This window comes from Oncorhynchus tshawytscha, linkage group LG13, assembly GCF_018296145.1.
Source record: "Oncorhynchus tshawytscha isolate Ot180627B linkage group LG13, Otsh_v2.0, whole genome shotgun sequence".
Lineage (NCBI taxonomy): Eukaryota > Metazoa > Chordata > Actinopteri > Salmoniformes > Salmonidae > Oncorhynchus > Oncorhynchus tshawytscha.
The window spans coordinates 37,101,406-37,117,112 of NC_056441.1; the positions used below are offsets into that span (position 1 = coordinate 37,101,406).

Genomic DNA, 15,707 nt, shown 5'->3' on the forward strand with positions numbered 1-15,707 from the left:
GGAATGGTTGGTCGGCAGTAAACCCGGGATGAAGCCGGCCATGGTGCCTCTGTTACCGGTGGCCATCAGCCGAATGACCCACTACCGCAGTAATCCAGGACGGTGGATCCGGGTCCTCTCCTCGCCAATGCAGCTGTCAAATCCGTTTAGCTTTGAAAGCCACGGTGGATGTGCTGCTCCTCTCCGGTGTTTGCTTATAAATGTAGCAATTCGCGAGGCCAATTAATTGGTTGGTTGAAACAAACGTGAAGCGGCTCACTTGACAAGTCCAGTCATCCCTAGTTTGCATGCAATATGTGAAGAAAAAAAATAGGCTACAGAAAGCTCCAACCTTGGTTTTATCCTATATAAAATAAATGTCTGTCTATGTGAACGTTATAGCCTACTGATATTTAATTTATCGACCCATTATTGTCCAATGTGTCCGCCAAACCACAACAGCATCGTTCGCCGTATTCTTTTGAACTCAACCCCTTCAGCTACCTTCCTACCCGGCGAATATTTTTTTTATGTGCGTGCGTGAGCGCGCCCCTGAAGCGTGTCTGCGTAATGGCAAGTCGGGATCGTAGTGGGCTGGCTCCTTCCGAAATCAGAAGAGAGGCTAGACTGAAATAGTATCTGGACGCCGGTTCGTATATCCCCTTTTTTGTCGATGTCTTTATTCAATGAAACCGCTTTAGCGTATCTGAATGCTTCTTCCCAGCACAATGGCCGCTTCTATAAAGTCACGGCTTGTGTGCTGCGACTCTCCGCCTGCCTCTCTTCCTCCCTCTCAGGTTTCTATATTCTCCCTGGAGTGGCTGTCATCCATCCCTCTCTACCGGCCATGCCAGAAACCTACACCAGAGGAAATGTATCGCTATAGGTCAATAGATGGCTGCGGTGGCAGACATGTGCGTAAAGTAGTGTTGGAGCGCCCCTCGGTGGTATCCGGACCGGTGTAACGGCACTTCCTTTGACTCAAAAAGATGGCGTGTCCAGTAATCAGCTTTGAGGATAGTTGCTTTTGTCTAGGGCTGAACCCGCCATCTAACGGCAATGTAATGTAATGCCATGCCAGTTGAGCCCTTTAAAGGTCCACTGTTCCAACCACAATCCACACCCATCACAACAGTTTAAAAGAATGTGCTGTATTTCCTCAATCTCTCACTTCTTGCATGGAGACTAAAATCAAGATCGTCATTTAGGTCACTCCTTTCCAGAAAAATAAGGGCACACAATGAGGGGGCTGGCTGCACAGCTACCACCGCACATTATGTGTCAGGGTGCCACACCAGAACATACAGGTGAAGCCAATTATTCAATGAACACACAAAAACATCAATAGACATCAATGGGCTGGATCCATTGTCCTCATATATACTGTCAGGTGATCAAGATTCATAACATCCCATAGACCTAATCCTATAAGTGGCTCGTCTATAGCCCAGTATAATCAGTGAATGGCATGTTCACAGTAGCCTTTTCCCATCGACAAGAGGTAAGGGGATCTGGACAGGTGAGACCGACGTGTGTTTGTGTCCGCCGTCCATAAGATGGGAGTCTGTGTGTAGTAGGCCTATGGGCGAGGCAGGAGACGTCTGTGTGTACGAGGATCTCAGAAGTCCAGACAAATGCGTCAGTAGAGGGATACCCGCCATAGCTTTCTCCAAGCCCAGCCTTACCCTGACCAATACCGTACTGTCATAGTGCTTCCTAGCCTGACCTGACATCCACCGGACATCATCTCTCCGTAGCCAGGAGCTGTTATGGGCATCATCAGCATTTCCTCAGTACTGTGGATAATGCAGACATGACTAGTGGAAAATCAACTTTTAGAATCCATCCGCAACGGATTCGTTCAGTCTGAATATTATGGAATACAAGAACATTACTAAATAAATAGGGATAATGTAGGAAGTGAGGCAAAGAGGGAGAGAGAAATGGAGAGAAATAAAGCGATGCTAACTTCCCCATGAAATTATTCAGAGCAACTCCATGGAGATATTTTCTTTCTCTCGTTCTTTTTACTCAGACATATGTCTTGTCAGTTTCTCTCTGTCACACCCCCCTCACACTTCTCTCTTTCCAAACACACTCACACATCCAATGATCCACAGTCATGAAGGCTTTGTATGAATACAAACCCACACAGTGTAGACCTTCAGCCGTCAGACCTGGCAAGCACACAGACACCACACATTGAGTTGAGTCGCACTGACTGAGTCTAGAGTTTGGCAAATGAATGCAAAGCAGGACAGCCAGATGTTGTCGTTGACCGTCCATTGGCTCCCGCAGCAGTGCACACATACAGACAGTCACACATACTGTAAACCCACACACACACACACACATAGACAGTCACACACACACATACTGTAAACCCACACACACGCACATAGACAGTCACACACACACACACAGTGACCCCACAAACACACACAGACAGTCACACACACACATGCTGTAAACCCACACACACACAGACAGTCACACACATACATACTGTAAACACACACAGTCACACACTGTAAACACACACACACGGATCACCACCAAAACAGACATATGATACAGTAATATATATATATATATATGTAAAGAGTAGAGGAAGAGGTAATAGTGATGGGAATGACCTCAAGGAGGGTGACGTGACTCGGATGACATTCAGTTTACGGGACATCGGTAGATCCACTGACTGCTTGGCCACTGTTATCATTTTAAGGCTGCAGTTGTATAGCGTTTCCTCTTCTTGTATGTCGGCTATTCATTGATAGCTCCTGTACTTTAGCATACAGACACCGAGCATAATCCTTCCAGATGAACATGGGTTCACCCCAAACGGTTTGACATACATTACTGTCTAATAAGATTCACTCCGTGACCAGAACTATCTTTACCATCATCAGATAATAAGAATAGCTGATATAGACGAGACATAGGATATCCCACCAATCACATAGTGCCTTCAGAAAGTATTCACACCCCTTGACTTTTTCCACATTTTGTTGTGTAACTGCATGAATTTAAAATGTTTTAGATTGATATTTTGTGTCACTGATCTATACACAATACCCCATAATGTCGAGTTGGAATTATGTTTTTAGGATAATCATCATCAAGCTTTGGTTATTTGAATCAGCTGTGTAGTACTAGGGCAAAAAATTGAAACGTGCTCACAGGGGGGGCCCCAGGACCGAGTTTGGGAAACCTTGCCTAAAGGCAAGTCTGCCAGGATCTTTAGACAGGGACCAAATCATTATTTTCCCGTTATAACCCCATCTAGTGGTCATTGGTGCCAACTACAACATTCTATCTGACCCTGCACGATAAAAGAAGCACTGATGAAACATGATGAAATGCGCTAGTCATCTTTGTTTTAGCACGCTGAGTCCAGCTGCAGACAGTGAATGAGGCGTACGATACATGCACACACATACAAACAAACACACACTATGAGGCATGTTGCCTCTCTACAGCAACCCAGTTTCAACATTTTAGCCGATTGTATTTTTCTACGCACTGATTTAGCCCGCTAACTGGCTAATTTATCGCTAATGTTGCAAAGCACCTTCTATGGCAGAAGATTGAATCAGGTCTATTGTGAATACATATAGACCCTTGGCTTGGGTTCTCAGAGTGTTCTGAGGTTGTGTGTATAGGGCCTCTGTTGACGTGTGTTTTAACTAGCCGACATAATTAACTTATAGCGAGGCATTCCAGCTCCCTTTTCTCAATTCCAAATGGCTCAGATCCACCCTCCCTCTCTTTCTCTGTTTCCCCTCCACATATACTCTCTCTCCTTACATGTCATCATTACTCTTCCTCCCATCCTCCCCGTTTGAGCCTTGCCCCCTTTTCCCTGTCTGCCCTCCTTCCATCTTCCTCTCTGTCCATTCTCTCTTTTTTTGCTTTTAAATGTGGATTCATCTTTGGGTTCGGTATTCACTCGACCTTCTTCCGTGTCCAACTTCAATTTAAATTCAAATGCTCGCTCTCTTGGTTTCACTATTTATTTTGGCCCCTTTTTCTCACTTTTCCAGTGTCTTTCCTGCTCCCTTCATAGCCATGGAAACCGGGAGACCGGGAGAGTGTGCATGCAGGTCGCCTTGGCAACAGGGGAATGGGGACGAGCCAGGCTAGGAGCTGTCCTTTGCGCTGCCTGGTGAAAAATGTTTGAGCAAGAGCTCAGGCAGGCAGTCGCCTAGACACCTCAGGTCCAAGCAGGCACCTTATGTCTAGGGCCTGAGTACATACTGTATGTACATACATTTCCCCCAACGCATTCACTCTGCCTCCAACTGACATTCGCACACACTCATTACACATGCACGTTTACACATAGGCTATACAAATCAGAAAATATCCAAATCCCTCAAGACAGTTACTTGAAAATAATTTGATAAATAATCCACAATAGCAGGACATTTTTGAACTGTTTTAAAAAGAACGTTCCAATTCATGAGGCAAATGTAGCCTTTGTTCCATGTAACATGCAGATGCTCCTCAGCTTAATTTGGTCAAATGAATTACATTTCATCTAAATATATTATATTATAAAATGACCAGACATGCTAATATAAACAGTCACACTTGCTTTCATACTAGTTTATATTGATTCTCACTTCATCCTCATCCTTCATTGCATCCAAAATGAAAACCAATATGAAATATTGAATAAAAACGACACCACACAGTACATTTTGTTGCCAATAGCGTGTTCCACTGTCAACACTGATACAAAAAAATCTCTCTCAAATTACAACAGTAAGACAGACACAGCCTTTCCCCTGCACACACACACACACACACACACACACACACACACACACGTACGCACGCAAGCACACACACACACACACAGCCCAAACCCTGGAAGGCTGGCACCACAACACATCAGGACAGCTGTGAATTCCAGCTCTTCAAAAGAGGTGACGGTCAAATGACCAGTACGGTCAAAACCTCAAAGACATGGGTTCAAAAGAGAAAAAAGGGTTAAAAAAAGAAGACATGTCACAACCGCTTCAAGTAAACAGGCAACCAAAAAAATACCTGTTTGTAGCTTTAGCATGACAATTTAGTTTCTCTCACACTCCTTTCTCTTGACCTCTGACCAGGAATTGGTGGAGTGCCTCCTCTCTCCCCCACACGGGTTAGTATATACAGTTGAATTCTGATAAGTTCACATAAGTGCAAACTGTTTAAGTATTAAACCTGTTTTTAAAACTTAACATGGCAAAGCGGGTGGGGTTATATCCTTCCTGTTTGGCCCTGTCCGGAGGTATCATCGGATGGGGCCACAGTGTCTCCTGACCCCTCCTTTCTCAGCCTCCAGTATTTATGCCGCAGTAGTTTATGTGTCGGGGGGCTAGGGTCAGTTTGTTATATCTGGAGTACTTCTCCTGTCTTATCCGGTGTCCTGTGAATTTAAGTATGCTCTCTCTAATTCTCTCTTTCTTTCTTTCTCTCTCTCTCGGAGGACCTGAGCCCTAGGACCATGCCTCAGGACTACCTGGCATGATGACTCCTTGCTGTCCCCAGTCCACCTGGCCGTGCTGCTGCTCCAGTTTCAACTGTTCTGCCTGTGATTATTATTATTTGACCATGCTGGTCATTTATGAACATTTGAACATCTTGGCCATGTTCTGTTTATAATCTCCACCCGGCACAGCCAGAAGAGGACTGGCCACCCCTCATAGCCTGGTTCCTCTCTAGGTTTCTTCCTAGGTTTTGGCCTTTCTAGGGAGTTTTTCCTAGCCACCGTGCTTCTACACCTGCATTGCTTGCTGTTTGGGGTTTTAGGCTGGGTTTCTGTACAGCACTTTGAGATCAGCTGATGTACGAAGGGCTATATAAATACATTTGATTTGAAATACTTTAAAATGTTTTGTTTAAGTGGATTGCAGTTCACCAGTCCCAATTTAAATGTATTATTTTCGATGGCTCAGTCTGGATATCTGCACGATTCACAACAGTTATCAGGAGCTTCTGTTACACACCACATCAATCCATCTCTTTGTATACATCTCTATTTAGTGCACAACAACCACACTGAGCACACACTGGTTGAATGAACGTTGTTTCCATGTCATTTCAATGAAATGGCATTGAACCAACGTGGAATAGACGTTGAATATAAGTCTGTGCCCGGTGGGACGCTGATTGTGTTTGTAAAGAGTAATGAAAGTAACAGAAATAGCAGGCGAAGAGCAGCTTGAATGCCTGAGGAAACAAAAGCGGGATACATAACCATTCCTTTTCCACTATATCTTGAGTCGCTCCTTCCGTCACAAACACTTTACTCCCTTATAAAACCCAAGCTGGAACAATGGCAGGTTCACCGATGAAACATTTTTTGAAATCTTCAAGCCATAAACCAGACAGATTATTTTCTCTGATGTATTTGTAGCAGTATCACAACCCTTCAGTAAAAGTACAGTACACTCTGTTTAAAAATATATATGCCTCGTTGCTGCCAATTGGAGTGTTGCTATGATATGTTTTTTTGCACTCCCAACCCACATCCACATTCATAAGGGTATAGAGGGGTGGAGAGATGTAGCCTCATCCTCACCACTCCCTCCCATACAGCACAATCATTACAAAGATAGCTCTACATTAGACTTAACAATATTCCAATGTGTAATAAAATGCTTGACATTGTAAGGAAAACATTGCCACACATTTGCCTTCTGTCTTCCCCGAATGAAGGGGGACCATTATCAGTTCACATCTCTGCAGGTATACCCTCTACAGATGAGTTTTGTAGAAGTATATACTTCCCAAATGTCTTACCTGCAACACGCACCACCGCCCTCTCGGCCGGGTCCAGCACAGAGTTGTGGGTTTTCCTCTTTCTCCTTTCTCCTCTCTCGTGTCTGGACGGTCGGTTCCAGGGTAGGGTGTCCCCAGAGGGGCCTTGGAGTCCGGACGGGCAGGGGGACAGGGAGCCCCCCGAGCGCTCGCTACGCAAAGACCGCTCGCTCCTCTCGCTAACGTAGGAGCGCTCGCTCAGTGTCTCCTCGTCCGAGGACTCCATCACGCCGGAGGGCTGGAAGAAAAGAGGGAATGGAGTAAAAGAGGAGGAGAAGCGATGGGGAAGAGTGTGGGGGAGGTGGTAGAAATAAGGGCAGGGCAAAAGGGGGGGAGAAAAAAGGGAGGACAGAGAAAAGAAAGGAAGTATGAGAGATAGGCAATGCTGTGTAATTCATCATCCACAGTGTAATCTGGCATAAGCTCACGAATAATGCAAGGCTTCTTGTAATTAGTTTAAGTCACCTTGGTTACAACACGATGTGGTAAACTAATGGTGACGACAATAGGGAGGAGGATGGAGGAAGAATTCGGTTAACAGAACTGCCAGGTCTCAATGATGCTCAATGAGTTGGACGAGCTCAAAGTAATATGACAGCAGAAAACCATTACTCAACTTCCAAGATGAAGATGATTGACATAAAGGCAAAGAGGATGGCTAGACATCACAGCGTCACTGGAGCGGTTGTGAAACCACACCACACTTCAATCAATACTCAATGGAGAAGGACAGGAAAAGGACTAAATCAGGACAATTAAGCATATTTCAAGCAACTTTGGCGACAAACAAGAGCAGTATGACTTCCATTACTCTACATTCATAATAGATGATTGACAGGTGCGTCTTGGGGTCATGATGAAGATGGTTCAACTGCTGAGTCACTGAAGTAATGATGTGGAAAGACCAAGGGACAGGTTGATCGAATACCCTCGCTCCAGATTCTATTAATACAGTCTGGGTCCTGGTCGATACTGGATTCTCTACTCGAGTCATGCAGAGAGAGGAGCTGAGGAGCATTGAGTTCTTCTGTGATCAGCTGCATGTGGATGGGACCCAAGGGAGCATGGACTCGTGCTCTGTCCATCATATTGGGGATCAATACCACTGACCTCAGCACAGTGGTGTCTGGGGACTTTGAATGGGTTTTACTGTCTAAAGGCTGACCCAGTCATGCTAAATGATTGACACGATTTGATTCTGGTTTTATTCAGCTATTTTTCAGACCAGACCTTTGCAGTTTTACGTCTCATGAGGGTCCTAGTTGACTACAAAATCACCACGGTTTTCCATTTTTATCTAAATAAGGAAGAGTATTTTTTTTTAAAGAGTTTTGGCTTTCTATCCATAATTTTATACAAACTCCCTTACTACTGTAGCAGTGGTTAGGTAGTGGAAATATTTCAATGATATGTGAGTCGTAAGGCAAACAAGCTAACTACTATTTCCATCTGTGGTAACTGTGGCGAATTTCCTTGTACTTGTCTAGCCCTGGGCAGAATGCCTGCCCCACTTCCTCCAGCATGTCCCTTCCCAGCATCCTCAGCGTTCCGTTGGATCACTCAGTTTCCCTGCTGCTGCCTGACAGAGTGTTGGTTCTGAGGCGACCGGAGCCGGTGGTGTATAAATAGAGACAGAATGGGGGATTCAAAGCCACGCTGTGTCATTATGCGTTCGTGTGGCATCGCGTGAAAGGAAGACAGCTTTTGAAAGAAAAAGCTGAAAAGTCTGAAAAAAATCTTAATTATTCAATAATTACCTCTCCAAAACAGCCCCCTCCTTTCTCTCCCTCTCTGTCACAGTCCTCTTCCCTCTCTCTCGATCTTTCAGTCTTCTTCCCTTATTCTCCTCCCTTTCTGTCTCAGTTCTCTTTCCTCTCCCCCTCTCTCTGTCTCAGTCTTAGTTCTCTTCCCTCTCTCTCCCACTCTCCCCCCGACAACAGCTGTTGGAGTTGCACCATGTAAGGACGCAGAACAGTTGACTGGGTTGATTTATAAGATGTAACGAGGCTTCCGGGTTTGCATGGCCATGGATACAGGGTGTTCCCATCCACAGCTGAGACAGAGTGATTCCAAAACAGCATTCCTTCATAGTCTATGGACCGACTTACCGATGAACAGCTGTTGAAGCCTCATTGATAGTTGAACAGATAGTAGGGTTACCAAGGCATAAAGGCATATAATCCACATGGTTTTGCGTACATGTATGAATGATCTTGGAGACAGTTGAGCGATCCTCATAGATATAGGCCTCCAGCTATGAGTAACACTGACTAGACTCTCAACCCCGACTCACTGGCGATCCAGATATGCTCCGGTACAGAAAGCCACTGTCAAAAGTCACTGCCATTGAGGTGCTGCTGGAGTTGACTGTCTGAGGGAAATGAACAAGGGAGTGAGAGAGAGGGAGAAAGGAGAGAGAGCGTTTGTGTACTCAATATGCAGGTTAGCATTTTATTTCTTGTTCTGGAGGCAGTGCTGCAAAGTGGTCACTAGCTAGCACAGCCACAAAGTCAGAAAATCTGATTTTAAACCTAACCTTAACCCAAATCTTAACCACACTGCCAACCCTGATCCGTAACCCTAACCTTAAATTAAGACCAAAGAGGTAAATCTTTTTTAAATAAATGTTTACAATATAGCCAATTTTGACTTTGCAGCTGTCCTATCTAAGGGGAAATCGCTCATTTCTGCCACTAGGACAAGACTCAAGACAATAAACGTCAACCTGCACTTCGCATATGTGCATGTGTGTCAAATCAAATCACTTGTGCCGAATACAACAGGTGTAGACCTCACAGTGAAATGCTTACATACAAGCCCTTAACCAACAATGCAGTTTTAAGAAAAACAAGTGTCAAGAAAGTACAGTTGAAGTCGGAAGTTTACATACACTAAGGTGGAGTCATTAAAACTTGTTTTTCAACCACTCCACAAATGTATCATTTACAAACTATAGTTTTGGCAAGTCGGTTAGAACATCTATTTTGTGCATGACAAGTAATTTTTCCAAAAATTGTTTACAGACAGATTATTTTACTTAGAATTCACTGTATCACAATTCCAGTGGGTCAGAAGTTTGCATACACTAAAACTGAGTTTAAATGTATTTTGCTAAGGTGTATGAAAACTTCCGACTTCAACTGTGTATATTCACATAAACTAAAGAAGAAAAAAAGATTAAAGCAAATAAGAAAATAGAAAAATAACAAACAATTAAAGAGCAACAATAAAATAACAGCAACGGGGATATATACAGGGGGTACCGGTACAGAGTCAATGTGCGGGGGCACAGGTTAGTCGAGGTAATTGAGGTAATATGTACAGTACATGTAAGTAAAGAGACTATGTATAGATAATAAACAGAGAGTAGCAGCAGCGCAAAATGTGGGTGGGGGGTCAATGCAAATATTCCGGGTAGCCATTTGATGAGCTGTTTAGGAGTCTTATGAATTGGGGGTAGAAGCTGTTAAGAAGCCTTTTGGACCTAGACTTGGCACTCAGGTACTGCATGCAGTGCGGTAGCAGAGAGAACAGTCTATGACTAGGGTGGCTGGAGTCTTTGGCAATTGTTAGGGCCTTGAGCAGCTGACATATCAAGAGGTGATGTAACCAGTCAGGACGCTCTCGACAGTGCAGCTGAAGAACTTTTTGAGGATCTGAATACCCATGCCAAATCTTTTCAGTCTCCTGAGGGGGACTAGGCGTTGTTGTCCCCTCTTCACGACTGTCTTAATGTGTTTGGACCATGGGAGTTCTTTGGTGATGTGGACACTCAGCGCTCAATCTGCTCCACTACAGCCCCTTCAATAAGAATGTGGGAGTGCTCGGCCCTCCTTTTCCTGTAGTCCACGATCATCTCATTTGTCTTGATCACGTTGAGGGAGAGATTGTTATGCTGGCACCACACTGCCAGGTCTCTGACCTCCTCCCTGTAGGCTGTCTCATCGTTGTCAGTGATCAGCCCTACCACTATTGTGCCATCGTGAAACTTAATGGTGGTGTTGGAGTCGTGCTTGCCATACAGTCATGGGTGAACTGGGAGAAGAGGAGGGGACTAAGCATGCACCCCTGAGGGGTCCACGTGTTGAGGATCAGCGTGGCAGATGTGTTGTTACCTACCCTTACCACCTGGGGGCGGACCGTCAGGATGTCCAGGATCCAGTTGCAGAGAGAGGTGTTTAGTCCCAGGGTTCTTAGCTTAGTGATGATCTTTGAGGGCACTATGGTGTTGAACGTTGAGCTGTAGTCAATGATTAGCATTCTCAAATAGGTGTTCCTTTTGTCCAGGTGGGAAAGGGCAGTGTGGTGCGCAATAGAGATTGCATCATCCGTGGATCTGTTGGGGCAGTATGCAAATTAGACTGGGTCTAGGGTTTCTGAGATAATGGTGTTGATGTGAGCCATGGCCAGCCTTTCAAAGCACTTCATTTAAGCAGATTACCTTGGTGTTCTTGGGTCAGTGAAGACACTTGCCAGTTGGTCAGCGCTAGCTCGGAGTACACATCCTGGTAATCCGTCTGGCTCTGCGGCCTTGTGAATGTTGACCTGTTTAATGGTCTTACTCACATCGGAGAGCATGATCACACAGTCGTCCAGACAGCTGATGGCCTCATGCATGCTTCAGTGTTTCTTGTCATGAAGCGAGCATAGAAGTCATTTAGCTCATCTGGTAAACTCGTGTCACTGGGCAGCTCGTGGCTGTGCTTCCCTTTGTAGTCTGTAATAGTTTGCAAGTCCTGCCACATCTGATGAGCGTCAGAACTGGTGTAGTAGGATTCAATCTTAGTCCTGTATTGACGCTTTGCCTGTTTGATGGTTCGTCGGAAGGCATAGCGAGATTTCTAATAAGCTTCCGGGTTAGAGTCCCGCTCCTTGAAAACAGCAGCTCTACCCTTTAGCTCAGTGCGGATGTAGCCTGTAATCCATGGCTTCTGGTTGGGGTATATACCTACGGTCACTCTGGGGACAACGTCATCGATGCACTTATTGATGAAGCCAGTGACTGATGTGGTGTACTCCTCAATGCCATCGGAAGAATCCCAATACATATTCCAGTCTGTGCTAGCAAAACAGTCCTGTAGCTTAGCATCTGCGTCATCTGACCACTTCCGTATTGAGCGAGTCACTGGTTTTAGTTTTTGCTTGTAAGCAGGAATCATGAGGATAGCATTATGGTCAGATTTGCCAAATGGAGGGTGAGGGAGAGCTTTTTACGTGTCTCTGTGTGTGGAGTAAAGGTGGTCTAGAGATTTTTTCCTTCTGGGCTCACATGTAACACGCTGGTAGAAATGAGGTAAAAGGGATTTAAGTTACCCTGCATTAAAGTCCCCGGCCACTAGGAGCGCCGCCTCTGGATGAGCATTTTCTTGTTTGATTATGGCCTTATACAGCTCATTGAGTGCTGTCTTAGTGCCAGCATCGGTTTGTGGTGGTAAATAGACAGCTACGAAAAATATAGATGAAAACACTCTTGGAAAATAATGTGGTCTACAGCTTATCATGAGATACTCTACCTCAGGTGAGCCAAACCTTGAGACTTCCTTAATATTAGATTTCGTATATCACCTGTTGTTTACAAATAGACACAGAACGCTACCCCTTGTCTTACCGGAGGCAGCTGTTCTGTCTTGCTGATGGACGGAAATCCCATCCAACTGTATGCTTTCCATGTCGTTGCGCAGCCACAACTTGGTGAAACATAAGATATTACCGTTTTTAATGTCCTGTTGGTAGGATAGGCTGGATCGGATATCATCCAGTTTGTTATCCAATGATTGCACGTTGGCTAATAGGACTGATGGTAGAGGCGGATTACCCACTCGTCGTCGGATTCTTACAAGGCACCCCGACCTACGTCCCCGATATCTCTGTCTCTTCTTCATGCGAATGACAGGGATTTGGGCCTTGTCCGGTGTCTGAAGTCAATCCTTTGCGTCCGAGTCGTTCTGGACAATTTCTCTTTAACGAGGTGAGTAATCTCTGTCCTGCTATCCAGAAGCTCTTTTCGGTCATAAGAGACGGTGGCAGAAACATTATGTACAAAATAAGTTACAAATAATGTGAAAAAACACACACAGTAGCACAATTGGTTGGATCCCGTAAATCAGCAGCCATCTCTTCTCGGCGCCATAGACCATGTGTGTGTGTGTGTGCATGCGTGTACGAGTGAAAAATGAGACGGTGTCATCATCCGATCATCTCACCACAAGCAACATTTACAGAAGAGCAAACTACCTTATCACTTTTACCAAGAGGATGCTCTCCTAAAAGAATGCTGAGGTCGGGAATGGAAGCCTGCATTGCTCTCAGGGAAGTACACAATGTATCCCGAGAAATTTGTTTTATTGGTTGTTCAAATAACCTTCAACAACAGCAACATTGGTTGGCTTAACATTCTGCACACACCGCCTGTTATGTTGTGTAGCTACCAGTATAATGATGTTGTTGGACTGTAATGATGATGTATCTCTGGTGTACCTGCCTATCATGACAAGACACATAGTGCATGGGACGAACAAGGCAATTCAGAGGCAAATGGCCAGATGCGATCGAGTAGACACAAACAGACACACGGACGGACACACAGACAGACACACAGGACAGACACACAGGACGGACAGACAGACAGACAGACAGACAGACAGACAGACAGACAGACAGACAAGACAGACAGACAGACAGACAGACAAGACAGACAAGACAGACAGGCAGGCAGGCAGGCAGATACAGACGGACATTACTTCCATTTTTTACAGCAAATACAACACAGAACAGTGCCACCTCTGTGACATTTTATTCCATATAGTTTCATGGTGGTAATTCCCTGATTCTTGAATATTTAATTAAATGAGGGGGCACTGCAGCTGAAAAAAGGTGTGAGAGTAGTAGACATAATATTCGGCAACGAGTGTGAAGTGTCTCACGGAAAAGGAGAAAAATATCATTCTGGTTTAAAATGGGACATGACGACTACTTGATTGTTTATTTACTTTGACTAGTGTGGGTTAGACAGACAAACTGACCGTGTTAGCTTATGATTTATGATCAACACAAGGCTGCTCACAAAAGGAAAAGCCATCTGGTGTGTGAATCAACGGGGGACCCCTGAAACTTGCTTTCACCCATAGCACAGATTTTTGCTATTTTCCAGACAGCCTTTGGTGTGAGGACGGCTGAACATAGACAGCTTGTGTTAAAACAGACTTTAAATGTAGAACATTCCTTGATGCCGCTCTAGAGATGTATTACGATGGATGCACGGTCCCCATGGTATTATCACCTGTAATTAATTACATTATCGTAATCAGGGACACCTACTTCTATTCAGAAATCGAAGCTATTGTAACATAAATTACAATAGCTTGAATAACCACCTCTTGCATTTGGCTATGGACTTAACGAAATTACAATAGGCCTTGGGAATGTTATGCTCTGTAGAAGAGGTGGTGTCTGTTGTGAGGAAAAGAGAAGCAAGTGCTTTAATATGTAGCGGTAAAGGTATGCATTTGAGCATCGGTCCTATTTGGAATTGTCGCGGGGAACAAAGTCAAGGAGCATACTGGAGCTATTTGTCCACAATGCCTGCAGAACGGGCTAATAACGTTCATCTGTCTGTTACGTGTGTCTTTTGTGTCTTTCTCATTAGTAGAATAACATTGTCAGGCTGTTGGACGTAGAAACCCTTCCAACCCCTTCTCATTTCTCATTTTCAAACACAAAGCACCTAAACCAGGAGCAAGCCTGGATTATAAAAAAATCGATGTTGATAGGCATATGGGATACCTCATGCTTTTATCTAACCAAAATAATAACAATTCCCTATACATCAGTATTTATATCCTAGTAGATGAATTAGACCAATAATTTTATGAATTACATTAAGATCAATTTATTACTACGCAAATAAGAACAGATATTGGACATCAGGCTATGGGAATAGTTTTACCACATCGGCAATTAAAATGCAACAGAAAACCAACCATAATACATGTATTGTATCATATGTATTTCACAATCTAAAACGGCTGTCAATATGATTCAGATTACACATGCTGTGTTGCGCGACACCGAAACCTTACCGAAGAATAGCGGTCCCCGAGTCCGAATATCCTATAGGATTACAGAGACAGGGATGCTGTGGCTTATCTCCCTCCTCACGACAACCTTCTCTCCTCTTTCGGACGCACGTTTAGATACAGACTGTCTGACCAGGGCTGCGACTCAACGGTTTGTACGGTTTGTACCGAACCGGGACAAGGAAGAGATGAATACCACGACCGTGATTCGGTAATGGCTGTCTATTCCCCTCCTTCCTTCTCCCGTTCTTTCCTGTCTCAACAACCCCCCCGCCGCCCTCACTCGCCAACTTTCGCTCTCCCTCTCTCTCCTGACCTCATATAAATGGGTAGGCAATTTAACAGCTTTAACATTTAACCCATAGCTATTGGAGATTTTTATTGTCGAGAAAATTGAATTTCGGTGTGTTCCAACGTCATCTGGGGCTCAGCAGCACGATTCGCGCACGAGCAACTGGCACGACGACGCACGCTATTTTTTTGGAAGGGGCGTTTACATTTGGAATATTTGTGGATGCATAGCAAACACGAAATGGCTGTTTAGCTACTGCTTTTGCAATAGGTTTTGCATGTGATCATATTAATCCTTAATCCATTGATCTATCATCCCTGTTCTCCTATTTCTCCTGACCCCTCCTCCAATATGTATTTATGTAACTGAGTTGTGTAGGTTCGTTTGTAGTTGCAGGACCTTCCCAGTCCTAAAGAATGATCCTCCCTGCATCCGCCGAGCCGTCAGAGAACGCGGCGGAATGTTGTCCGACAGTTCAGGATTAACTAGGCTCGCTGCTGATGTTTTAATCAAACAAAGGCCAAATGAAAAGCAGTGCAATTTTGCAA

The 15,707-nt window shown here is 44.5% G+C and overlaps 1 protein-coding gene across 11 annotated transcripts in view; it reads right to left on the minus strand.

Moving 5' to 3' along the window:
• The window catches only part of LOC112266035 (microtubule-actin cross-linking factor 1-like), a 261,147-nt gene extending 246,041 nt beyond the window's left edge, over positions 1–15,106 (minus strand). For 6 of the 11 annotated variants that reach the window (XM_042295674.1, XM_042295675.1, XM_042295676.1 and 3 more), the window contains exons 1-2: positions 14,871–15,106; positions 6,775–7,030 (exon numbers count right to left, since the gene is read on the minus strand). In XM_042295674.1, the coding sequence (XP_042151608.1) occupies positions 6,775–7,018 (244 nt within the window). In that variant the 5' untranslated portion in view covers positions 7,019–7,030; positions 14,871–15,106. The remainder of the gene's footprint in view (positions 1–6,774; positions 7,031–14,870) is intronic. The other 5 variants (XM_042295681.1, XM_042295680.1, XM_042295678.1 and 2 more) reach the window with 2 other exon arrangements.
• Between the last annotated feature and the right edge of the window lie 601 nt (positions 15,107–15,707).